The 26,092-nt window shown below is 41.0% G+C and overlaps 1 protein-coding gene across 1 annotated transcript; it reads right to left on the reverse strand.

Moving 5' to 3' along the window:
• Positions 1-907: 907 nt before the first annotated feature.
• On the reverse strand, positions 908-26,092 carry cavin1b (caveolae associated protein 1b). The gene is made up of 2 exons (XM_034860132.1): positions 25,307-26,092; positions 908-2,111 (listed from the first exon to the last, which is right to left on the reverse strand). The coding sequence occupies exons 1-2, from the start codon at positions 25,835-25,837 to the stop codon at positions 1,272-1,274; spliced, it is 1,371 nt and encodes a 456-aa protein (XP_034716023.1). The 5' UTR covers positions 25,838-26,092; the 3' UTR covers positions 908-1,271.

Raw genomic sequence — 26,092 nt, forward strand, 5'->3', positions numbered from 1 at the left:
GAGAGTTGTCTAGAAGTCTCAATTACTTTTGTCATTTAGTCATTTGGCTAAATGGCTTGAAGTCAATGTCTTGAATGTAACAGGCATTCATTAAACGTCCCATGACATGATGCTCTTGGATGTTTTTATATAGACCTTGGTGGTCCCCTAATACTGTATCTGAGCTCAGCTCATCAGCTTTGGTGCTAACAGCCATTAGGGCCAGTCTCACAATGAGTTTTCCTTAGTATGTACCATTTCTGAGTCTGTTTTTTTAGGAAGAGAGAGGGGGGGCAAGAAGGAGGCTGGGGGTGTGCCCTTGACCAACTGCCACGTTGTTAATTTCAAAGCCATGATGTCTCTCTCATGGGTGGGCCAAATTCTCTGGGCGGGCAAAGCAGTAAAAGGTGATGTAACCTCTGGAATCTTCCCCCTTATGAGGTCATAAGGGGTAAGGCTCCAGATTGACCCATCTGAGCTTTCATATACTCAAAGGCAGAGCACAACCCAGGGCTCGGTTTACACCTATTGCCACTTCTAGCCACTGGGGGGCCATAGGCAGGTTGTGGGAACTCATATCAATGTTAAAAAACCTCATAAAGTGACATATTCATGCCATGGGACCTTTAATATAAAATAGATATGCACTGAAGCTTTGATAGTGTATGTTCCTATACAAAGCAAACTTGCACAAATCAGTTGAGACACCTCGGTGTAGTTCTGGGGCTGTTGCCTGCTCTGCCTGGTTGCTAATCCAACCAAAGGCGACCTTGCTGTTAAGTAGTCTGATGAGTTAAGAGACAGAAACAGTCCGGCTATCAGACAGGATGGAAACAACAAACGTATTTGTAAGGGAAACAACAGGTGTTGCATTGCCAACATCATGGTTCAACTTTGACCTACAATAAACTTTACACTAATACTTTGCACACTATTTTCCTGTATGATGAAAGATTATGACTGACAGTTTAGGTCATCCCTTTTAAATGTTACGTCCAAATAAAGTGGATTAGATCATCTAGACTAAATGATGGCTGGCTAACCACCTGTAAGATTGTATGAATGACCAGTCAAATTTGTAGCGATGAGACAATGTTCCCAGCTCTCAGCAATGACTTATGAGTACAAAGTTATCATAACTGATAGGAATGATGGCCAAAATGTTAACAAAAAATGAGACCCAAGTTGTAATCAACCATAATTACTCTGTAGCAATCTTCCAAATCCCCACAATTATTCAATTTTTACAAAAGAACCTCAGGGATTACGTCAGGAAATTCCTTATTCTTTGTCTAGTCACTGTCTCTATCTCTGTCTTCATTCTCCTGCAGAGCATCGTGGCTGTCGTCCTCTTCATCCTCCTCAGCCTCTTCCTCATCTCCACCTCCATTCATCATCTCCATCTCGACCTCTACTGCACCCTCCTCAACCTCCTCCTCCACTCCACTGAAGGGATCAGCATCCTGGGACACCTCCACCATCTCTGTGCCTTGGACCACCTCGACTGCGCCTTCGCGGACTTTCCTGACTTTGAAGGTGAAGGGGGGCACCTTGTACACAGCAGTCTTGGACCGGGCATAAACAACATGGTCTGGCGTGAAGGCCTTCTTCACCTTGTCACGGGATGTCTGGATCTTCTGTTTGTGCTCAGGGTTGACGCTCATCCTTGTTCCGAGCTTCCCCATCTTCTTCTCAATGTTGTGACGTGTCTTCTCCAGGTTCTGTCTGGTCTTCTGCTTGGTCTTCTCTAAATTATCCTTAGTTTTCTGCCTTGTCCTCTCCAGATTATCCTTGGTTTTCTGCTTTGTCTTCTCCAGGTTCTCTTTGGTCTTTGCTCTGGTCTTATCCATCTTCTCCTTTGAGAAGACCGTCTTCAGGGTTTGTACGCGCTGAAGGCTGCTTCGCTTGATGCGCTCGGCACGAGACTCCTCAATGGTCTCCTCGATCTCCACCCCCTCTTCATCTGATGAGAGGTCTACATGGGGTTTGTCTTCCTTCTCTCCATCTCCTCTCTCCTCCTCTTCCACAGCTTCCTTGAGCTCCAGTAGGCTGCCTCCTTTGCTTCCTGACAAAGACTCAGAAACCTTCATGGATTTTGAGATGCTTAGTTTTGAGGGAACCTTCACTTCATCCTATGGAGAAGAGAACATAAAGAATTCACGTTAATGGGATTTAGTGAGTTTAGTGAGTTTTCAAGTTTTACATAAGGTCAATGAACGTATAGACAGAGAAATACAAAACATATTTTTTTTTAAGCCACGAGTTGTAAAAAAGATGGTAGAAAAGGTTGAAGTGGAAAGAAACAGAGAAACTGATCTTTCTTGAGATCTCCAGCAACTTAGACTGCTAGCACAAGCTATGATTAATGCACGTATATGTAAAATTGAACTTGTAAAGTTCAACTTAACATGCATGTAAATGTATGTTTTACTGTCCATTTCTTCATTCTCTTTTTATGTGCACGGGTACAAACAAGGAAACTGTGGTGAGAAACATGATTCACCATAGGTTTGCTACACAATAGAGACATTAGAGATGTGGGTACATTAGGTTTGGTGAAGGCACAGTCCAAGTGGAATCTGAAACAGGATTCCAGGAAGACATGACAGAGAAACATTTAACTGTCTCAAAGAAAAGGGAATGGAAACATTGAAATGGAAATAGGTGGTGGTGGTGTTGTGTGTGTGTGTGTGTGTGTGTGTGTGTGTGTGTGTGGGGCGGGTGTGTGTGTTAATTGTTGAAGAGTTACACAACAAAATTGCACACACCCTTCTATTTTTACACACACATTCACACACACACACACACACACACACACACACACACACACACACACACACACACACACACACACACACACACACACACACACACACACACACATATCTTTGTGGGGACCCATCATTGACATAATGCATTCCCTAGCCCTTAACCATCATTGCTAAATGCCTAATCTTAACCCTAACCCTCACCCTAACCTTAAGTTACTTCTAACCATAATGCTAAAATCAAGTCTTAACCCTCAAAAAGCCCTTTAAAGTTGTGGGGTCCTGCATTTTGGCCCCTACAAAGATGTCGGGACCCCACTAGTATACTGATCTCCTGGTTTTAAAGCCATGATGTCTCTCTCTCATGGGTGAGCCAAATTCTCTGGGTCGACAAATGGAAGAGGAAGCAGAGAAAGGGGAGGTAACCTTGCCCCTTATGACCTCATAAGGAACCTATAATTCATTAATAATATATTAAACCTATCACCATTTCTAGCCACTGGGGGACCATAGGCAGGCTGGGGGAACTCATATTAATATTAAAAAACCTCATAAGGGAAATTTCCATGCCATGGGACCTTTAAGTAATATTGCAAACGGGATATATGCAGTTTTTATACTTTTATGATACAAAGATGTGTGAATCCTTGATGTTTTCCTGTTGGGCCACCTTAAAAAAATGTCAACTTGTTCTCAAAATGTAATTGGCAAAATGACGTGAAACAGGTTCCCACTGGCCAAAAGATGGACATTCCATTTAGACAAACTATTGTCTACCACAGGCCGCCACTTTTCACACACGTTTCCATGCAAATTTTGATTTTAATAACACCATGAGGACAACGTAGCCTCACTAAATGCAATTGTCTAATAGCAGTTCCCCCATTCTGGGTGTAATGAATCCTGCAGGCTTCAGGGGCCACTAGTTTGGATTTGGTTGATGTATACAAAGCACAAGTAAGTTTGAAGGCCTGACCCCAGCCCCCTCTGATAATGCATTGTTACACAGCACCACTGTATGCTCTTTTCCTTCTAACATTGTCCATCCCTCCATTCCTCATGCTTTTCCATCACCCATGAACCTTTTTTCTTGCCTTTCCCTGTTTGCGTTGCAGATGAGGAAACCTTTCTTTCCCTTTCTCTCATGTGCCTGATTCACGTCGTAAATACAATGCTCCAGCTTGTTAGCGAAAGGAATGGAAGGAGGGGTGATGGGAGGGGGTCTTCCTCTTTCCATCACAGCAAATCAACCAATCCAATTGGGCTCCTGAATGTCTGCATGAGGGCCAATACTTGTACGTATTGTCTTTTCCTCTCCCTCTACACCGCCTCTATGTTCAAAACAGGAACACAGCAGAGCCAGAACAAAGGACCACGGGGAGGGGGTAAGGTGTGGAAAGGGAAGATTCTTCTCTTCTGTCGTATGAATCGAGTCTTAGTACAAGGGGGATGATGCTTCAGAGTCTTGGAAAACCATCTGCTCTGCAGGAAGATAATAGCATCAAAGTGTTGGCTGGAAACTGGAGGAATGAGAGCTCGGGTGGGGCGGCCCCTATTGTGTTGTGTTACAGTGTAATGGTGGTTTTATGAAGGTATTGTCTATCTCGGGTAAACTTGACCTTGGATGAGGGAACTTGGCTTTCCTGAACAGATGTGTTCACAGGCATGGGTGCTGGAAAATACTTGCCTCGCTAAAGTTCATTACATCTTGTTTCAATCACAAAGACAATGCAGTGAGTGTTGTAAATCACTTACAGTAAGCAACGTCTGGTCCAAGTTTCTGATTTGGCCTCACAGTTTGTCACAAGAGCATTTCTTGAAAGTGGACATCAGGTTTTAAATGTTAGCATGCCGCTTTTTCTTGCAGGAATATTTCACTTCTTTCCACAGAGAATGGATTTTACTACCACATCTTCAAGGAATAGTTCAGCAAAATGAAATGGAAACAGGAAAATTGCAAATTTCATTAACATCCACCCATCAGAGTATGAGATCTTTTACATGCAAAGTTGACATCTTGTCCTGGGAGTAATACTAGAAGAAAGTACTTGTCCAAAACAAAAGTAAGACCATTAAGGTAAAATTCAATCATGTCATGGCAACTTTGATATATCTTGAGCACAAATAGACATTTTCAGGGGATCACCAGAAACAGTGGGGACCATGACTCTCCGAGGCTAATCTTTTCACAATCCCACCAGCAGACATCTTTCTCTAAAGTCGACAAGAAAAAACACACAATTGATCAACCAACTGAATTAAAGACCGTCTTGCGATGGAATCACACCAACGTTAAATCGCTGTACTTTTGCCACCTTTTTTCAGACCACACTCATTTTTTTTACACAGCCTTCATTTTCAGTACAACTACACATCTGCAAAGTTGTGGGACAGCATCTGGCACTTTGTCGATGCTTTGGGGGGACATAATCTGTCCGCAGGTATTAACACCCGGCAAAGAACTCAAAGCGAACCAATGTGGTAGTTCCTGCTACAGTATTTGTCTCTTGGACCACTTTTTTTCAAGATGATACACACACAAACACACATGCACACACATACATTACAACAGTTGGTCCAGCCTTGTCTCATATGGATGTTATTATGGAACGGAATAAGTGTCATTTTAGGCCTCATGGAATATTTACTAGTTACAGTAATACACTAGCTAAGTTTCCATCCACACGTTTTTTATCCAAATTAAGTGATATCGAATGAAAAATGCCTAATGGAAACGGTAACATTTGATTGAATTTCATGAACATCACCTCAAAGGAAATACATTCGGTCTCATCAGATTTTCTCTTCATCAATATGTGGCTTATGCAATAAATGCTGATGGAAATGTTATTTTCCGAACAAATAATGAATTGCGAAAGACGAAGTTTTAGTTCATTTCCACCCAATATTTTCCGTGTGTTAGCACACATGGCGGTTGTCAACGAAGACAGATTTTCAGATAGCAAAAATCTAAGAAATTACATAATTTTTTAAATGAAAGGCGCTCAAACAGAAGGACATGTCTTAAAAAAAGAGTTGTCTCGCAGTGGTGCCGGAGGTAAAACAAAAGCCAAGTTGCATATGCACCATCATAGCAATGGGTTGATTGAGTTGTTTTTTTCTAATTATAGCTTGATATGTCGCTATCAGCTGGGACATAAGCATTATGAGAGCTTGTCAATATTGATCATGTGTTGGTAGACCGAGCAATCCACTTTGTCTAGAGAAACTTTGTACCCAAAAGTTTGCTTGAATGTTTGCGATTTGGTGCAAAAATGAATAGAAACACCTTAAAATGTCTCAAATCAATTCAATAAACTCATTTGAAAACAGCATGTGATGTCATTATGCAAGTTGTTATTTGCTTTAAAGGTGTTGGATGGAAACACACTTTCACCAGCTTTATTCTCATAAGTTTTTTTTACCAAACTTCAGATAATTTGATTAACAAGTGGATGGAAACTTAGCTACTATGTAAGCCAGCAAAAGAGCTGAATCCCATGAGCTTTAACAGGAAAATTAGTCGTAGCGTGATCTTGGAGCCTAGAAACAGTGTGTTCTCGGGAAAGCCCAGTCTGTCAGCTTAGAGTGTAGGAAGTCACAGGCTAATGTGTGCTTAGAGGTATTCAACACGGAAATCTGTGCTGCGTGCGTGTGTGTGTGTGTGTATGTGTGTGGGTGTCCAAGTACATGGAAAGAGGGTATGGGGAAGTTCAGGCATTCACCTTAGTGTGTTGACTTCCTGACCCTCCTAATTTAATGGGACATTGTTCTCCACGAGGCTGCCGCACAAAAGACAGGAAGGTTCAGTACACTCCATGGAAAATAGACGAATGAGGTATGTAATGGTTCTGTGAGACAGAGAGTGTGTGTGTGTGTGTGTGTGTGTTTTAGTGTGTGGCAGTGAGTACATTTTGCCTTTAGCTTTTGCAAGACATGAACATAGAGATAAGTTCCAGATCTGGTTTGTACTTGAATTACAAAATGACAGTCAAAAGAGAAGAAATTTGCAAGACACATTGAACCACAATGTGTGTGTGTGTGTGTGTGTGTGTTTGGTGCATGCATGCGTGTGTGTGGAAGAGAGGGAGTGAAATCGAGAGTGATGGAGAGAGGGTCGGATCTTTCTGTCTTTCAGTCCTCAGTCTGTCAGGGGTGGACAGATTGCTACATGCAGTGACTCATGGCAAGTGGAAAAGTATTCATTTGAAAGGTGGTTGCTTTTACTGTGGCTCTCTTCCTCTCTGGCATAATACAATTTACTGTTAGAACAATATATGTCAATATGTTGGGGATAGACAGACAGATAGGTGGCCTATAAATAGGTCAAAGGTCAGATCACCAGATCAGATTTGTTGAGAGCAACGGGAGTAGGAGAGGCAACTATATATGTGTTGGTCAGTTTCTCTGCTTGACAATCCCATTTTGCAGCAACAAAACTGAAGTGATATGACCAAACAGAGAAACGTATCTTTTTAGATACGTTTATTGGAATACGTTTATTGGATACGAAATTGGGAAAAATTTGAGTTTGGAAAAAAGGTTAAAAAATGCAACATATCGCAGAGTATTGCAATATGTGTCATTTCAAAGTCATTTTTACATTTTGTGTGTCCAGTTTTGGGAATTGTCTGTACACTTTTGAATAAAGGAGTCAGTTTTGAAAACGTGTAAATGCAGTTGTAAAAATGTGTAATGTATGATAGTTCGTACAAAAGCCTATCATATCATTTTGTGTGTGTGCGTGAGTGTGTGAGTTGTTGAGATCAGCTGGCAGATGCTGTGTTTTGTCAGCACAACACAGTGTTTCTCTTTCATGAGGAGTGTGTATGGGGACCGTCCACTCTGCTGCTGTACAGCAAGCGTTTAGGCCACACTCACAAAGTTGGTTTTTCTTTTAGTTACCACTAGGAGAGTCAAAGTCAGATATATTCAAACTCTACTCAAAGGGGATTTAAAAGGCAAATATTAGAGGTTTGCTTGTTTTCATCATGTATGATTTAAAGCTTACTTGGTTGTATTTTTTCCCAAGAATCCATTAGTTTTGTTTCATTTCTGTACAAATGAAACTTGCTTCAGTTCCGTAGTCCATCAAAGTGAAGCCAAGTCTGCATTTATTTTGTTCTAGGAGTTTAATGTGTTCTTAATTTTCATCCTCATAATACATAAACCTTCTTGGACAATTAACACTTATCACTCTAAGCCTGTTATTCTGTCTGTGTTTCCTGGAAGTCTCCTTTCAAAGATGTTGGATATTTCATGTAGGCATATTTGGATTTTCTGGGCGTAGCCAGTGGTGAGCCACAGTGACTATTAACCAGCACAGAGAAACCATGGCAGCAGCAACAATGCCATAAGCAGTTGCCTCAGCCAAGTGTGTGCCAAGTGTGTGTACACTTCCAGCGCAAGGGTGAAGTAAGTGTAATTCATGTCATTGGTTTTACAGTGTAGTTTGTGATAACTGTTTTTGTATAAAGTCTACAAATAAAACTCATGCCAGAACTAACCATTTTCAATTGTATTGCCTCCACTAGCAATCAAAAACATTCACTTGTGTCTCCATGGAAACAGTGGTGAGCCTAACAGGAACTATAAAGTTTCCAGATAAAAGGAAAGAGATTCTTTACGTCAAAGTCATAGACTGTGTGGGTACGTGTGTGTGTTTGTGTGTGTGTGTGCACCACAGGTCTGTCTGTGCAAGCATGCACACAGTTGTGTATTTGTGTGTGCGTGTTAACTTGTACAAACACGTGCTTGGACAGCTGTGTAAATGTGTGTGTGTCTGTGTGTGTATTGGTATGTTCTAGTAGGTATGATTACTATACATGACCATGTGTTTGTGTATTATTTTCCATTTGTATATGTGCATTTGTGCAGTTCTCTGACTGTGTGTGTGTGTGTGTGTGTGTGTGTGAGTGAGTGTTGGTGCGTAGTGTGTGTTAGGATAAGGAGAACACCATGGAAGTTTTCCACTCTCAGCCCACACTGCAACCACTCAACAGACTTGTGTAGAGCGAGAGAGAGGAATCCCGCTGCAACACACCCTTCTCTGTTTCTGTTTTCCTGTATAAACTCAAAATCCACCAAGAAGTCCCCTATTGCTGTGGAAAGGCTGGACGCATGTGTGTGTGTGCGTGTGTGTGTGTGCGTGAGTGTGTGTGCCATAGAATACTCACTTATACAGCCCCATAGAGTACAGTATATTTGTTGCTCAGACAGTTGCACACACACACGCATACACACAGACACACAAAAACAGGGAATCCTCATGATATAACTGCTGATGTAAAATGGGACTGGGGAAGTCTAAGAAGCAAATGAGTAAAGTGTTTTTTTTCATGGAATTACAAATACCAATTTATACATGGTCCATTTAGCTGTTCTAGAGCTCTTGATAAATCAACCACATACAGTACCACTCAAAAGTTTAGACGCACTTTCCCATTCAAGTTAATGAGCAAGCGGTGGTCTATTATCTAACATTAGCCATAGTAAATTACTGTTCATACCAGACCAAGTAAAGGGTCTGACACACCAACTCATTACAGTATGATAGATGGTTTACATTGTCCAATGTTTTTTTACTGAAGCCAATATCAACTTGCTGATATGTCAGTCTAATCTTAATGCTCACCCTGTCAGACTGGCTCCTCTGGGGGATGAATGGAAAGCCATGCATCGCTCTAACCAGTCAAGGGACTGTGTGTTTTTCAGTATATTTCTCATGTGAATGCCATGGGAAAGACCGTGATGGTCGCACACAGCATAAAACTCTAGAGAACTCCCTACTCTCCTACTGTTTTCCACTGGTCCTCTTTAATCAGAGACATGGGACCAGAGAGAGAGAGAGAGAGAGAGAGAGAGAGAGATTGCTATATAAAGTGATGGCATGCCACAGGTCCCTGAGGGGGGAGAGAGAGGGATGAGTCACCATGCCTGTTGTTGCAATGGAGCACAGTGACAACCTTTCTTCTTTCCTTTTTCCTCCTTTTTTTTTGCTTCCTTCCATTCTTATTAATTCCTTCCAGCCCTTCATTCCTGGCCCTTGCCCCTTTTCTTTCATTTCTCTCTACCTTCCTTGTTTTCTACTGGAAGTGGTTTCCTTACAGTGAGTGGTCGGAGAGTAAACTTAGAATCTCAGATCCCTGAGGAATGAGACAGATCAGCGTCACAGCTCCATGGCAACCAAACAAAGAGAAACCCAAATGCGCCTGTGCCAGATGTGTTTCAGATAATCTCGCTTGTTTTCTATTCAGTTCCGTTTGCACTGAAATTAGTAAAATTATCCTAGTTCATAGACTGCTCTTCCATCTGCACATCACAGTTTTGCTTTAAAGTCGTGGGGTTCTTTTTTTGTGTGTAATACTGTATGTCTGTCCTTCAATTTTGGAACCCAGGAAAACGTCAAGTGGGAGCTCTTGGGATTTATGTACACACTATGTAGTGTATCAAGAGAGGACCCTATGACACCACCAAATGGCATGCTGGGTACAGCTCGCTCTCCATTGCTTGCTACATTACATTAAAAAACTGATAAAGAAAGACAGACCAGAGATGTGATATTGTAACAAACTCAAACATGTCAGGCATCAGCAATGTAACTTTCAGAATTTTTCCCGGAAATAGCTAGCTGTTAGCAAATAATACTCTAGGGGACGCAATGATGTGTTACACAGAGAAGTTGTCTGTACGGAGACCAAAATCAAAACCTGCGGATAAGCTCTTGTTCGTCAAGAAGTAGTGTCTCAGTGTAGCTCAGGGGTTAAGATGATCTAGCCAATGACGATCTACAACATCCATGATTTGAGTCCAGGTCGTAGTCCTTTGTTGCATCTCTCTCCCTCATCATCTTCCACAAAATTCTGTTTGTGTACGAATTAAATAAATAAGATATAATGTGTTAATTATTGAACTTTAGAGGTGTTGGCAGTGCCACTTTATACAAATTGTTGTGCTACGCTAGGTTAACTACAGCCTGTCTCCAGCTCTGTACGCAACTGTTCTTCCTATTGTCCTCGGGTCAAATTTGACCTGTTTACAAAAACTTTCTATATCAGAAAGGAACGTTGAAAAAAGTGACACACGTAAAAAAAAAAACTACAAAAATGCGGGACATTTTTTTTTTTTTACGTTCTATTTTTAAATGCTGAAAAAGTGACCATAAATCGGAAAAAGTTACAAAAAAACTCAAAAACTTTGGAAACGGCAACAAAAGAATTGTTACAAAATTGACTAAACATAATTAAGAAATTGTCACAAATGCAATAAAAAATTGGAATAAACCGTCAAAAAGTGCAGAAAAAGAACAACAAAATGTTGAAATTTCAAGCCAGAACAATACAAAGTTTCATGGTCGAGGGGAAGACAACACAAAGGTTAACACATATAGCGATGAGATTGACATTGCAACATCTCACTTTCAAAAAGAAAGCAAATTGGCCGTATTTTCTGAAATGTTGAACTATTCCTTTATATCAGTTCCAACGCATCCTTTGTTAATATTTTCCTTGCCTCTATCCTCTCCTCTCGTGGCCAGATGTGTCTCCCTGTGTTATTTTGTGGCCAACATCTGATGACATTTCCCATCACAGCATGTTTCTTTTTGTATTCAGCAGCTATGACCTTCTTTTCTGGTTAAACAGAGGAGCTTTGTAAGGATACATACATGAATCTAGCACAAATAATGATTTCTTGAAGGGTTTCCAAGGCTGCAGACTTGTGTGTGTGAGGCAGCCCATTTCCACTCCTTTCAGCTCTCACTGCAAGACACAGCTTGCCATTGTTGACTATCAGTGGCAGTTGTTTTTACGACATACCTTTGGTTTGCGGGTATTCTGATCAAGTACTTTCATGTACTGTAGACGCACATGCACACACACACACAAATGCAGTCTCATAGACACACAATCCTTTGTAGTGCGTAAACACAGAACCCCATCATTATTAATTCAGCCTGTGAGTGATACCACCCCGATGGAAAATAACATTCCAGTGACATATCCAAATACACATGATGAGCTTACTATTCCGAAATCTTGAATTTTACTTGCACACTTTGAGCACTTTGAGTCCTTCTAGTCAAAGGGGATCTAATTATTATGGGGCGAGCAGATGAAGCATGGCAGCCCTGTCCTCCTCCTCGCTGGCCCGCTCTGGGTCTATATACAGGTCCCCATGCTTGACTAACATGAACTCAGACAGCGAGGGATGACAGTGGTCGTTCCCATAGCCACCCTGTGTTACTCTTTCCACTAACAATGGAGGAGGTTGGAGAGAGATTTATGGAGCTTGCAGAAAAAGTGTTTTCTTCCTTCCTGTCCTCTGTAAAATGCATCCTCCGCTTTAAGATAACAGGAATGTTAGGCTACTGATGGGCACAGTCTTTTACAGTGTATAAAAGCCACTCATTTTTAAGGAGGTAAAGTGATTTTGTATTGCACTTCCCAAACGTTCTGGGACATGTGCAACAGACTTAAAGCTACAGCTAGGACTGTCTAGTATAGGATCAGCTCAAAAAAAGTCTTGTCATGAAACTTTGCACAGGATTAGTGTCATCTGGGAACTTTGCGTGATTTAGAAAGTACCCCCCCACATCGGAGGTTTTTATTCTTGTCCCTAAACAAGCCATAAACTTAAAAAATGTTGCAGATGCTAAAGTTTAAGAAAGTCATCCCAAGATTGAAATCATCATAGAACTAGATGATTTGGTGACTCATCACAAACCTCATCACTATTCAGAGCCAACAATGTAACAATGAAAGGATTCAAAGCTGGAATCATATGACGGAGTGAATCATTTGAGAAAACACACTTGTGTTTATTTTTATATTTTTACATTGACGTCTAACTCATGCTTCTCCTTTTACTTCGAAATTAAAAATGAAAAGGGCAAGACAAGGATCGGAAAGATAAAAGGAAATAATTGCTCTATCAATGTCAAGTGAGCAGCATTAAAACAGATTTGTCATGCACTTCACCACAGCTGAAAAATTATCATGGTGTTTTTGCAACAGCAAGTTATAGACAAGCTATGTAAAGTTGAAGGTAGTACAGTGGGACTGGAACCTTAGAGGGATTTCCCCGACGTCACGTTCTGGGCAGTAACCTGCATATTGGAGGCACTTGGTGTAAACAACTGAATGGAGTACATTGGAGTTTTGTTCACTTTGGATACTTTAAGTGAATGTAGCCATGTCTAAACAACAAAAAAAATCATCCAAGGTGCAAAGGCATATAGGGAAGAACTTGGACCACAAGAAAAGGTGCAGATCCTTCTTCTTGGATCAATGACAACCCGGTGATTCTTCCTTATGTTGCATATCCCGAAATAGTAAGGTGACCAATTTTCTCAGACAAAATCCGGGGATAATTTCTGCTCAGGAGCTTATATACCTCCAAAACACGTCATGTTGTTGTTTTTGTAAAACTTAAAACAGGGACACTAGACCTAGAGCTGTTCTCATCAGGGGCTGAGCCCCTCTAAAGGTCTGATCCTAGAATCACCCCTGCTGCTACTTCATACTTGTACTCCACTACACCTCAGAGGGGAACGTTGTAATGGTTACTGAACTAGGCTTGTTACTGCAACAGCTCATTGAGTATCGGATACAATAAAAACTATTGAGGAACTAGTTTCCTTTGACATTGATGCCGTATTAAACGAGATCGCTGCAGTCGGCAGCAGAGAAACAAGCCACGATGCGCTGCAAGTTAATATGATAATTGTCCAGCTTGTATTTATGTTCATAAAAGTGCTTTTCCTCGGACTGACCTTTTGGTACAACCTAAAACACGGCAACAACCATTTTTCTTGGAGATGTTTGGGATCTAAGTACTTTGTTGTGATGTGGAGTATCTCCAAAATGGCAACCTCTGGTCTTATGACGCGTCAAGAAAACCCTCTATATGGCGTTTTTCCATTACATAGTACCTGCTCGACTCGCCTCAACTTTACTCACCTTTTTGTTTTTCCATTATGAAAATTTTGTATCACCTTCATTGAGGTTCCAAGCGAGCTGAGGCGATGTACGTTCAAAGGTTTGAGTCGTGCTAGAGAAGACAAAGATTGATGAGATAGTCTAGCTAGCTCCTTAGAAATCTGAGCAGCAGTTAACCATAGTCCTTATAAATCAACCAGAATTTACAATTCCAACACAAAGAAAGCAGAAGGAAACAGACATTGGAGAAAAAACAAGCATCCGGCGGATATTCCCGCGGCAGCAGAACAATCCTGGAAGTGGAACGTTGTGGATATGGTAAGTTATGCACGAAAGCATTGCAGGATAACGACATCTTGTAATAAAATGTGATGTTGTCAGACACTTTTTGTAACAATCTGAGCCTGTCAGTGGCAAAAACAAGCACTTTTAGTGGACATTCATTGACCTTTGCTTTTACTCCACAGGTTAACATTGCATCCCGGTTTGGGCCCTTAGGTGTGGTGTATGAGTGAAAGAGGGGATCCATAGAGAATTAAAAAAAAAACTGGGTATATAATTGAAGAGGCTAATGGGGTGGGTGTCAGGGCCCTGAGCTACAGTAGCTAGCAACATAAACATTGTGTGCCCACTGGCTACCTGAAATTGTTGGGTGGGCCATGATGAATCAGCAACAGTTCAGTTTCCAAACCAGGGGAAGGCACTCCAATTTTAACCCCCTGAAGCAAAACTAAACTACTCCAATTACAGTTTTGCGTGTTTGTGTTTGATTCCTGTCTCATATCAGGTGGCATACACTAACTGCCCAAAACCACAGACTGAAAGAGAGCAGTGTCTGTAACATTACCAAGTTACTGCTGCCAGGAAATTCAAGTTTGGTTCACAGAGCAAGCAGCAACCACAACAGCTGATCGTGTTAGGCCAAGACACCTGTCTGTCAAGCTAACATGCCCTGGAGCCAGCATCTTGTGGTTATTAGAGGAATTGCTGTTTAGGACACATGCACAGATACAGATACAATTCACGCATTTCCATGTAATTACATTCTACAAACTTAATTCCTATTGACCCATTGGCAAACCATTGACCATGGGAGATTTCAAGTGACAGTTCAGCTCTGCTTGCATGGCGTTCGTCGTTCAACTGGTCGTGACTGTTTTCAAACATCTTTTTGATAAACTGTCTGTATACTCACAAAGTTCTCAGTGCTTCGGTTTACATGATGGGACCCTCATTATGCGACCGTGGAAGTGTGGTGTTATTTTGAGCCTTGTTAGTGATATAGAAATAGCGATTTCTTTTTACTTTACCACGAGCGTACTAGCGTTACAAGCTAACATTCACATTCGATTAGCATGAAAATCCAAGAGAACGGTCAAACTCTGTACGCGTAATTAACCCCTAGGTTCATTATGCACCTGATTTGTCCCTTAAAGACAAACTTGAAAGGTTGTAATGCTACTTTGTATGTAAAACAAGAAAGTAGTATAAAACCTTTAGTGTCCTCAGCAGGAGCTGTGTGAAGTTTGATTTAATGTCTTCGCTGATGTCAATGGAGTCAGCATCAGTTGGGGTCAAAAACTCCACCTTTGATACTATAAATAATATGAAGGTGTGGAGACCACTTGAGCCCCCTCCTTCTCTCTGCTCAAGGCTAGCGGCTCCATCAGCTACATTAGCTTTTGCTAGCATAACACACCCATGTGTCCATGACCGGATGACAATTGTCTGGATGTCATGAAATAACAAACAAGCTGATGTTGTGGCCTGAACGTCAGCACACAGTCCTGGCCCGACCTCTGATTTTCAAAACCAAACAGGAACCCAATCTCCTAAAGGTCCTTTCCTTCTCACAATCAAACAAGTATGTGATACTTGCTATTTTAAGATGGCTCTCCTCTTCTCTTTCTCCATCTCCATAAGCTTTCTGTTACCTCCCTCTGTCTCCTTTATCTTCACCCCTCCTCTCCTTTTTATTTCCCTTCCTCCCCATTTTATCAACAAGCTATCATCAATGCCCTGACCATCTTGCCTGACACTCCCCCCCCCCCTACCGAATGAACCAAAGCCAAAAACACTCCACGAAAAAAGCACTGCTCCCAATGCTACGTTACACACAATCTGTACACTGGGCTGGGAACATTTCTGGCTCACATGTCCATATATGGACCTGGATGGACCTGTGTGAGAAGAATGGGTTCACTCTTGATTCCTTTACACACAATTCATTACTTGGAGTCTTATTGTTCTCAGGCTCTTGGTGAAATGTGTACTTTATAGTGTTCCAGATCTGGGTCTTTTGAGGCCAAAACATTCACAATACCTCGAGGAAAAGTATAAAATATGACATATTGTTTGTTGGATGTCAATTTCCACAGTCCAATATCCTGATTCCTTTGAATGTCAAGAGACATAGACAAAGGAAATAAGATGTGGTACAACAGAGGGAAAAATGCATTTTTATTTGTATTTTAAGCATATTGACGATAAAAAAAGGGCTTTGAGCTTCAGTGAGACCAGAAATTGGCACTCCATTATAGGTGGTAGTGGTTTAGTGACTACCTGAAAGCCTAGTTAGCTGGTGAGCTAATTGGTAACTAGCCCCATTTATGAATTATCATCAGTACTTCATATTTTTATCTGTGTCTGTGAATGTTTTTATACTGACCGCAATAATAATGTGTTTGGCATAACCAACCTTTAAAGCTACAGTACATAGTTTCTGTTGCCTTGATGAGGAATTAAAGAAAGTAATGACAACAAAACGCGCATCCACACAATACAAGCCACCACACCCACCCCTCCTCCACACAGTTGCTGGTAGCCAAGGAGGACACGGAGGATTAAAAAACATGATGGACTCTCCAGGAGAGGTAATTATCTTCATTTGAGCTTCTGCGCCGGAAAGTCACCGGACGCCACACTCTTCTGAACATAGCCATACTGAGAAAGAGAGAGTTTTGTCGAGCGGATAGTCTTAATTACATTTGTAACAATGTCCGTAACAATGTAACGGACATTTAATAATGTTAATAATAACAATTAAGCTTTAAACCCTTCATGGATCCAACTACACCGCTGTACCTCTAGTGGTCCCTTGCTGAATATTGCTTCAGGTCGGACAGAAAATAGCCCTTTTAGGCTTACTGGTCATTGCACTAATTCCTCTAATGGTCTTACCCATTTGTCTGCCATTAAATACCTGTATTTGGGCAGCGCTTTTGTTTTTAATTTTTATGGACAGGTATCTGCCATCGTCTTAGTTTCCATAACCAGGGCAATAATGACGTTTGGTGACAGACGCACAATCGCACATACCTGCCATTTGGATAATAGATGCGTACTTTACCGTATGTCTTGTGAAACTCTTTTGGTCTTATCATTTCTCATTTGTTTCCATGTGAAAACATAGTGTATGCAATAGAGTAGGGTGTGCGCGAAAATTTGGGACACATTGTGTCCGGTATTGATTCAGTAAAGGACACTGCATTTTGTTTTTCAGAACAGGACAATCCCCTGTTATAAGGGACGAGTGACAACCCTAGTAACAATAGCCCACTAGCAAAGCTTGTGATCTGCCTGATAGATAACCTAAAAAGAACTTAACACAATTCATTCAAGAGCCAAAGGTCTATTTGTGGACCTATCGACCTCTGTTCCACACGATTTCTGTTGTGGAGTTACTGTTCAGTCCACAAGGAGTGGGGTTGGGAACCTGGAGGGTCTGCGGTTCAAGTCCCCGTTTGGACCAAAGTAGGGAGTGTGGACTGGTAGCTGGAGAGATGCCAGTTCACCTCCTTGATCAAGGCACCAAAACCCCCCCCAATACTCAGGGTGCCCGTCCAGCCCACTCACTCTGACATCTCACCATTAGTGCATGTATAGGACCTGAGCATGTGTGTGTATTTCAGGTCTAATAACAACAGTGTGTAATAACAATAGAGTGTAAATTGTAATACCCCATAGGGGATCAATATAGAGCATAAATAAATAAGATAAATACTCTCCAGCAGGAGAGCGTGTTTATATAAAATTGGATGGCGTGGCTCTCTTTGAGTATTCCTTTCTTAAAAGGTCAGCAGTACCAATACGGCTTACATTTTGGTCAGCAGTGCAAATCGTAAAGTTGCGCAAATTTGTACCCTACACAGAAAGTGTGGATTTACTTGGACTGGATCTGCAGATTGGAGTGATTTAGATGTAGCCAATGACCACAAAATGTTGTTGGAGGGCCAGCTAGAGGACCAGTACAACTGGGCAAGCTTAGCTCAGAGCCATACCCCGTGAAGTTTGCTAAAGCTGTACTCTATACTTTCAATTTAATTGAAACGGGTGAATTTTGCTGTTAAATGCCAATTGTGATTGTAAAGAGTCACACAACAAGTGCAACCCTGGAATAAGAGTTATTTGCCTAAACAGACTAAGAAATACCTCGCTTAAACCAGGGAAATATCAAAATGACTTAAACACGAAATGATACGTCCTTGTTATGGTTTTGCTGACTGGACCATTAATATTTTAGATGTTAAATAATCAACTCTTTTATTTTCTAAACATATACATGAACATGCTGATCTTTTCATACATTTTATTGCAAATCTATTTTTAAGTATATATTTTGATCTCAGTTAGAAGATCTGATTTATTAAAGGGGACGGATTCTAAAAGAAAAAGAATCAAATGAGAGGAGAAAACGGAAAAGTGGTAGGGATGGTGTTTAGGGTGGGGCGGGGTGAGGAGGACACAAAGTGGAGTGAATTCTCCTGGTGGGTGGATGAGCAAGGGAGAGGGAGGAACAGGGCAGTGACTGTGGAGGAGGAGGCAGGAGGTTAGCATGGGGAGCCGGGGATGCCTGTGCAATGAATCAGCTGTCTAAATATGGTCCCTGCTCTTCGTCTCAACACACCCATACGCTCCCTGTACAAAGTGGATGAACATCTCTCTCATATTTTGCTCTTAGTGATGGAGGACGCTCCTAGGGTCTGTTAGTCATTAGTCTCACTACACAGTATAATCCTAGTAAAGACTGTTCCTTCTCAGATCCTCCTCAGCAGCACTGTGAAGGAAGGTCTGGCAAAGCTAGACTAGAGACAAAACAAACAGTCAGGTACCTGATCTACACACTAATTCTCCCTGGACTATATAGTCCCCAACTGTAGATGGAGCATCAAACTATGCTTCAAATGAACCAAGTCACACAACATGTCATAAGACCGAGGGCAAAAGTGCTTATAGCTGTTCCAAATTGGATGTATTTGAATGCGGGTAAAAAGAAAACTGACATTACAGAGAAGATGCAAGGATAACACAGACATGGATGATGGAACACATTGTCGGACAGTCTCTCCTTCTTCTGAGGTCTTTACACTGGCTTCCCGTCTCTCAAAGAATTGATTTTTAAAATGTTAACGGATAGGGCCAAAACACATGTCTGATCTGCTGTTACGTTAGAAACCATCCAGACCTTTCAAGTCTGCTCTCTGTTCCTGAGTCAAAAGGTAGGCCACTGTTTTCAAGCACCACATGCAATATCTGGAACAATCTCCCAGAAAACTAAATGTCCGCTGCAACTCTCCGCTCTTTATCATCAAGTCTGAAGACTTTTCTTTTTGATGCTGTCTTAACTCATTTATCATTTCATACACTGCACTGTACCTTTTATTCCTGTTTTGCACACCTGTTTTATTCTGTTTCAGCTGTTTTTATATTCTCTTTAATGGAAGTTTTTAGTTGGTATTTACTGCTCATTTGAATTTTCATCCCTCTTCTTTGCTGCCTCTGTTTCTCTCTCTCTCTCCCCACACTGTTAGGTAGAGTTGTCACATTCCAGGTTGGATCCTCAGTACGTGTTGTAAGCTCTGTTATCTGGCAACACATGGCCTCAGCTGTCAAGGAAGTGAACACAGATGTAAGGGAGTAGATCTCAGGCTTACTGGATATTCAGCCTTAAATGAGCCAAACACACACACACACACACACACACGCATACACAAATACACACACACGCAAACACACACACACACACATTTATCCCCTAGGAGGACAGCTGCTCATGCTAACAGGGAGACAGTCACTTCCAACAGATGTGCTGACAGATCTGCTGCTGTGTTACACATCATACAGTAGCCTGTACAGTGGCATTATGGGATATTGTTTGCTTTCGATGGCATCAATCACAGGTGGTTCTGATTTGAATGTAATTTGATTTATAACAATGCCAAAAAAAAAAACTCAATTGAAACCAGGGAAAACAATGCTTCACTAAGGTCACTAAGTCTTCCTGTAGACTACCAGAAAATGTTCATAACTGTGTATTCAGATGCATATACACATATGTACAGTTGTTTTGAACAAAGCCATATGTCCCATCAGTCTACGCCTGGTTAAGACCACACTTGGGAAGGGGGCCCAGGAGGGAGTGGAGGGAAGACTGTTCAACAGCCAACAGCCGCTAATAAAGCAGAGGTTAAACAGCCTATGCTGGACTACAAAGCCCTCGTGCTGTGTCCTCCCTGTGTGAGCTGGCCCTATGTAACGATAAACATGATTCGGTAACATTGTGTTTTTATTACCTGCAGAGCACCAGGGCGAGGCTTTTCCTCGGGGCACAGACAGCACGTATAAATCAGTAGTGTCTGAACCTAAACTTATTTCCTGCCTGACCCAAAGTGAAAAATGAGAAGCATTTGGGAAAAATGTCTGGAATCAGAAAATATTACGTGTTGCTACGTGTCACAAACATATAAAATAGACTGATATTAGCTCATGGACCCCCAGTGGATAAGAGCATTACCAAGGGAACCCTTTACACTGTAAATGGGAGATCCTGGCAATGGGAATGAACATGTATTCAGTAGTTATTTTTAATATTACCATGTGAATTAAAACTATGTAACCTTAATCCCACTTTTCCTTTTCCCCCTGAACACATTCAACATCAAGGCCTCAGAATATCCGTTTTGAGAACAAAAAAATGTTGGTGGAGCAAGGCCAAACATACAGCTATTTATTGTTTTACATTGTTCTGAAAGCAACATCTGCTTATTGCCCAAAATGTAACATAATGCTTCCAGTGTCCTTGAAAAGACATTGGTTGAAGCCCCAAAGAGCTATGGAAAAGATACACTTTTTTCAGCTACAATTAGCCCTTGTCTGACGAGGACATTATTTGCTTTATAATAGCAAAAACCAGGCTCATGTGAGATAATGGCACGTGAGCATGAGGCGCATTCACAGGCTTTCACAATAAAATAATACACACACTGGAACAATTCCTAAAACCTTCGAACGAACAACCATATCCCCATCTTAGAATAGAATGGAAATGCTTGCAAATTTAAAACATATTAGGAAATTCATCAGACGGTTGGCTCCAAGCTGCAGCCGTCTTTTGTCATATTTTTGTCAAAAATATGAATATTGCCGCATTTTCTTTTTTTCCAGTGGCCCAAATTGAGTTCATTAGCCTTTCTGCCATTCACCAGAACTGCCAGATTGCCAGTCTGGCTACTGCTATATTGCTACTCTGCTAATAAGAAAACTTTAGCTAAGGTAAGACTCAGCTGGCGGGAACAAAAGAAGAAACTTGCGGCTCATTTGCTTTTCAACTGAAGGGTGAAATAAATAAACATATTCTGATTTCTGATTTGTTTTAAATTTCCTCTTGACATATTTTTGGACGCATGATGGCCTTTGTAATGAAAATCCGAAATGATTTAGTTGTAACCCATAGCAATGTCAAATCATCCAAATAATAATGGCAATAGCAATGATAATAAACTAGATGTTGTATTGTATTACAAATGTTATATTATTACTAATAGTAATATTTTTGTTTTCCATTCATTCTACTTTAAGTTCTCTATAAATACCTTGGTAATTGTCATGTTGGCCGAATTTCTGACGAAGACCGGTGGGATTGAAATTCTGTCTTTTTTGAACTAGTAAAACGTTTTTAGAATTATAATCCATTTTTTTCCCGAATTCAAAAGGGACATGATGTCTTTCCATGATGTTCTTACTACTACTACCATAACAACTATTACTACTACACTGTAAAAAATGTAACGTAAAATTCACAGTAACTTACTGGCAACAATTGGCCGGAAGGTTACTGTCAATTCTCTTTACAGTAAAGGTACCGTACTTCCATTTACAGTATTTTATGTATTCATTGTAAAATACAAAACAATTAAACACAACATAAGATAAAAAGTAAAAATACAGTAGTTTACAGTATTAAAGTGGCTATATTGTTATTTATTTTACAGTAATGCCTTGACTACTGTGATTTCAACTGTACTACTTGGACTACTGTGATTTTGTCATGTCGACAAGGTTGTAATGTAAACTTTACAGTATTCTATTGTAAAAAGTACACAGTAGTGTTACTGTGAAATCTAAAGGAAATAACTGTTGATTTCACAGCAATGGTTTACACTGTACACCTAGTTCTGCTACTATAATTACTGCTATCCTGCTGCCTCTGCTAGCCTGGCCGGGAAATACGAAAAGATGAAGATCACGATCAGCTATGACCAATTACGATCCTGACTACATGGACAGGCAAGACCATCTCTGTGTCCATCTCCATCTCTCCTTTAGAGGGGGCTACCGAGGCAAGGGTGGAGGATTTTAACACCGATTTTAGTAGCTGTGATGTCGGGATCTGTGGTGTCCTTTTCCTAGGTTCCTGGCGTGCCGGTGCCATTCAACCGGGTGACTCTGCTTCTGTATGCCGACCTGACCTTACCTGACCTGACCTGAGCTTACCAGTATCTTTCATATGATCAAGGAGCTGATGGGAATACATATTACCGTACCTCATTTCATGATTCCTGATTTTTGTTAGAAATAAAATTGATGGAATGACTACCACTATCAGTACTGCTACAGACATCTTTGTACGTCCACAGTGTTTGCAAGGTTGTTATGGGTGTCATCGATTAACCCATTGTTCATGATGTAAGTCAGAGTCACTAATAAATGCTAACAAAAAACTAAAAAGATAATGCCACAGTTTAAGGGGTGTTGGAGTCTTTCACTGTCTGGTGCTGCTTTTGAAAGAATCTGCCCTTGACGGGCAACAGAGGAGCACAGAAAATTGAAAACAGAACACATTGTGGTTTGCTTTTTTAATGAAGATGAATCTGACATTATGTCATAGTTGGCAACAATAAACTGAGCCAGTGTTTTGAGTTAGTGAGGGAGCCAGAGATAGGCATTTCAGGGGGAGTTTCTCTTGCCACAGGGCCTAAGCAGTTGGCTAATACTATCAAAATCCCAACCCGTTTTGTTTTTCGCTCTCTGGTGTTCCAAGAAGATTGTACTGGAAATTTGCAACACTCAAGATACTCATTAAAATGTTGATTTATCATGCTTTCAGGTTGAGAATCATCAGATTCTTTCAGATGTGATGGTAGAGATTAGCATTTTTTTGCTAAAAGATGTGACGTGGTCATCTGCAGATCATTATGTATAAAAACTAATGTGCCAGGAGAAGTAAGCCAAAGATATTGTGTAAACATAGCATTTACTCATACACATTCACAGTCTGACAGTCAGGGTTGCTCAAGATGGAGCTCTCATTTGACTTCTGCCCAAGTGGAAAAGAGACCAAGAAAAAAGGAGAGAGTGAGGTTGGTCTAAGCCATGAGTCAAGAGTGGAAACTCTGAATGTCTCGCGCCACTGTGCAAAAAGCTGCAAGCTATTACACATCACACAGCAGCCTCAGAGGCTAAAAAAAGAAACAGGGGCTCTCCTCAACTCCCCTCAAATAAAAAGCTTTCTCTCTGTCTTTTCAAACGAAACATCTGCCCTTCAAGGCTTTCCTCTCTCATGTCCCTTACTCTCTGCTAGAGTTAAAGAAGGACGCTCAAGGTCCTTAAACAGGACCTTGAGCGTCCTTGTGGTATTTTCCATCTATGTTTTTTTTTTAAAAGAAGAGAAAGAGTGAAATTACTTTACGAATGGATTTCTTATGAATTAGGCAGCCAGCGAGCTCTGCTTGTAGTCTTTAGTCCTATATATAGTGTGCTTTGTAAGGAAAATATCTGGAAGCCTCCTTTAGTGTATACTGAGTATTGAACCAATGTACAGTAGATTTGGGGTGGGGCAGGGTTGGTACAGAGCAACATCTGGAAGGTTTACAGTCACAGAAATACATCCATGATCAACAATTTTTGTATTTTGTTAAAGAACATAATGAATGACGTCTGGATAGGCTGAAAGTAGAATGAACAAGAATAAGAAATTGCTAAAACAAATGGTTGTACTTTGATCATACAGCCACAAAGAGTTCATGTGAAAACAGATGTTATGTGTATCTAGATACTATTTTCTTAAATGTATGGTAAAGGTATTGCATACCAAACTGGAAAATGACTGCGAGTGTTTTCCTATATACAAGCATGAGTAATGTATCCAGTAATTTTTTCCATGTGAGTGGATGTGTATCAATTTATATACATGCTAATTACTGCTTATTTGTTGGAGGTAATTTCTGCCTGGATTATGATCACGTTTTTACAATCAATGAAGTTTTCCTACCTTTCAACAATTATAGGGAGGGGGTCAGGGTGGATGGTTGTCATGCAAGAGACAACAAAAATACTTCAGTTATGGGTAAGGGTATATTTTTCACATAAAGTGTACAACATCAAAGCTCAACTCAACCCTTGTATGGTATTTGGGTATAATTAGCCCCTAATTAAATGTTTACAAGAAGCAAAATGGTAAGTGTGCATTTTTGCTACATAAAAAAAAAAAGACCGTACCTTATTTTCTGTGATAAGCATGTATTTCTGACTCAATTCAGAAAATTATTCTGGATAACACCACTTTTTCCAAGAGAAGAATTATCACAAAGACGTGAACCTTATGACAAAAAAAACAAAACACACTTCCATTTTTAATTGTGTTCTAGTAGAGACTGATTGCATTCCCTAAACATATGTGTTATCTCAATTGTTTGAAATTGAGATAAAGACCATATTTGATAATAGATTATAAAATAAAATTTGATTTCAGAATTGTTTTTTAAACCCAATATAAGTAACGGATCAATTTGACCCAAGGGATGCAACAGGGTCCCAAAAGTGAAGACAATACAAAGGTTAAATATGTGGAATATTCTTGTTGACCATGGGTGCTTATGTGAGTAAGTGATAAATGAAAAAGTCGAAAGTATGAAAGTGAGAGGTAAAAATGACATTCCTATTTGTTAAGTATTATCCATTCTGGGATGGCATTACTTTCCGAGTCATGTGTTTTTGGTATTGTTTGTTCAGTGATGAGATGTAGTACAGCCTGTGATTTGAGCACTTGCTAGCAATACTTTGAGGTAACTCTAGCCACTCCCTGAAATCCTCTGCACCTCAGCAAATTGAGAAACAACTTTGGCAAACACTTTCCTGTTCACTAATTAGTTTAAAAAAAAAACGGGATGTGGCATTGACATGACTTTCATTCCCATTCAAGAGCCCAAACGTTCACCCAAGGGCCACACCCATCACTGAACCAATAAGGTGCCATATCATTTACATACTCTGCCTTACACCTCAAACAGACAAACCATAACCACACACTGACACGTGTATTTACACACACATTCACTCTCTCACCTGGTAGACCATGACTTTAAAGTTGCGTCTCTTGAGCAGCTCAGCCTCGTTGCTCTCCAGTTTCTTGATCTGGCCTCCTTGCTTCTCCAGGGTGGCCCGCACAGTCTTGACGTTGATGCTCACCTTGCGCACTTTCTCCATCATCTTGTTGACGCTGTTGGACGTGGTGCTGTGACTCTTGGACAGTTTGGTTAGATCGCCCTGAATGTTGGTCACCGAGCGCTCCATCTCCTGCTGCCTGGCTTCCAGCCCGCTTTGGGTCTGCTGGATCTGGTCCACCGCCCCGATGATCTTATCAAGCAAAGACAGCACCATGACCCCGTTCACCTGGGTGTCCAGCTTCACTGCGTTGTCCTTGTCTTCCGCCGCGTCCCCATCTGTACCCATGATGGAAATCTCTTTCTTGGCTGCGGCAAGGGCATCGTCTTCATCATCTGAGGGTGGAAGGTTGACCTCATCGTCTGAGATCTCGGTGAGGGTTTGAGGCTCCAGCAAGGCACTTGTGGATTGGAGGGCTTCCATGGCTGCCATGTTAGTGGATTTGTAGTGTTCAGTCAGTTGATAAACCACTGGTTCTTCTTGATGCCTTTTCAACAGTTTTCTTTACCCCTCTGTCTTATCTCTCTCCAGCGTATATGCACTCTCTATCTCTGTCTGTTTCTCTTGTCTACTTCAAATCCCTGGAATCAGGCCAGCGTGCAGGGGGAGACAAGCGATGCTGGATGTTACCACATGAGCGTTAGGATGTGAATCCCACACCAGGCAGAGAAACCCTCCAGTCAAGCT

The sequence above is a fragment of the Etheostoma cragini genome, chromosome 21 (genome assembly GCF_013103735.1).
Source record: "Etheostoma cragini isolate CJK2018 chromosome 21, CSU_Ecrag_1.0, whole genome shotgun sequence".
Lineage (NCBI taxonomy): Eukaryota > Metazoa > Chordata > Actinopteri > Perciformes > Percidae > Etheostoma > Etheostoma cragini.

Bases quoted from the DNA above. Each gene is read 5' to 3' on its own strand.
- cavin1b (XM_034860132.1), bottom strand. From the start codon at position 25,837: ATGGCAGCCATGGAAGCCCTCCAATCCACAAGTGCCTTGCTGGAGCCT. The intron at 2,112-25,306 runs GTGAGAGAGTGA...TCTTCTCCATAG, and splicing joins TTAAAGTCATGGTCTACCAG to GATGAAGTGAAGGTTCCCTC.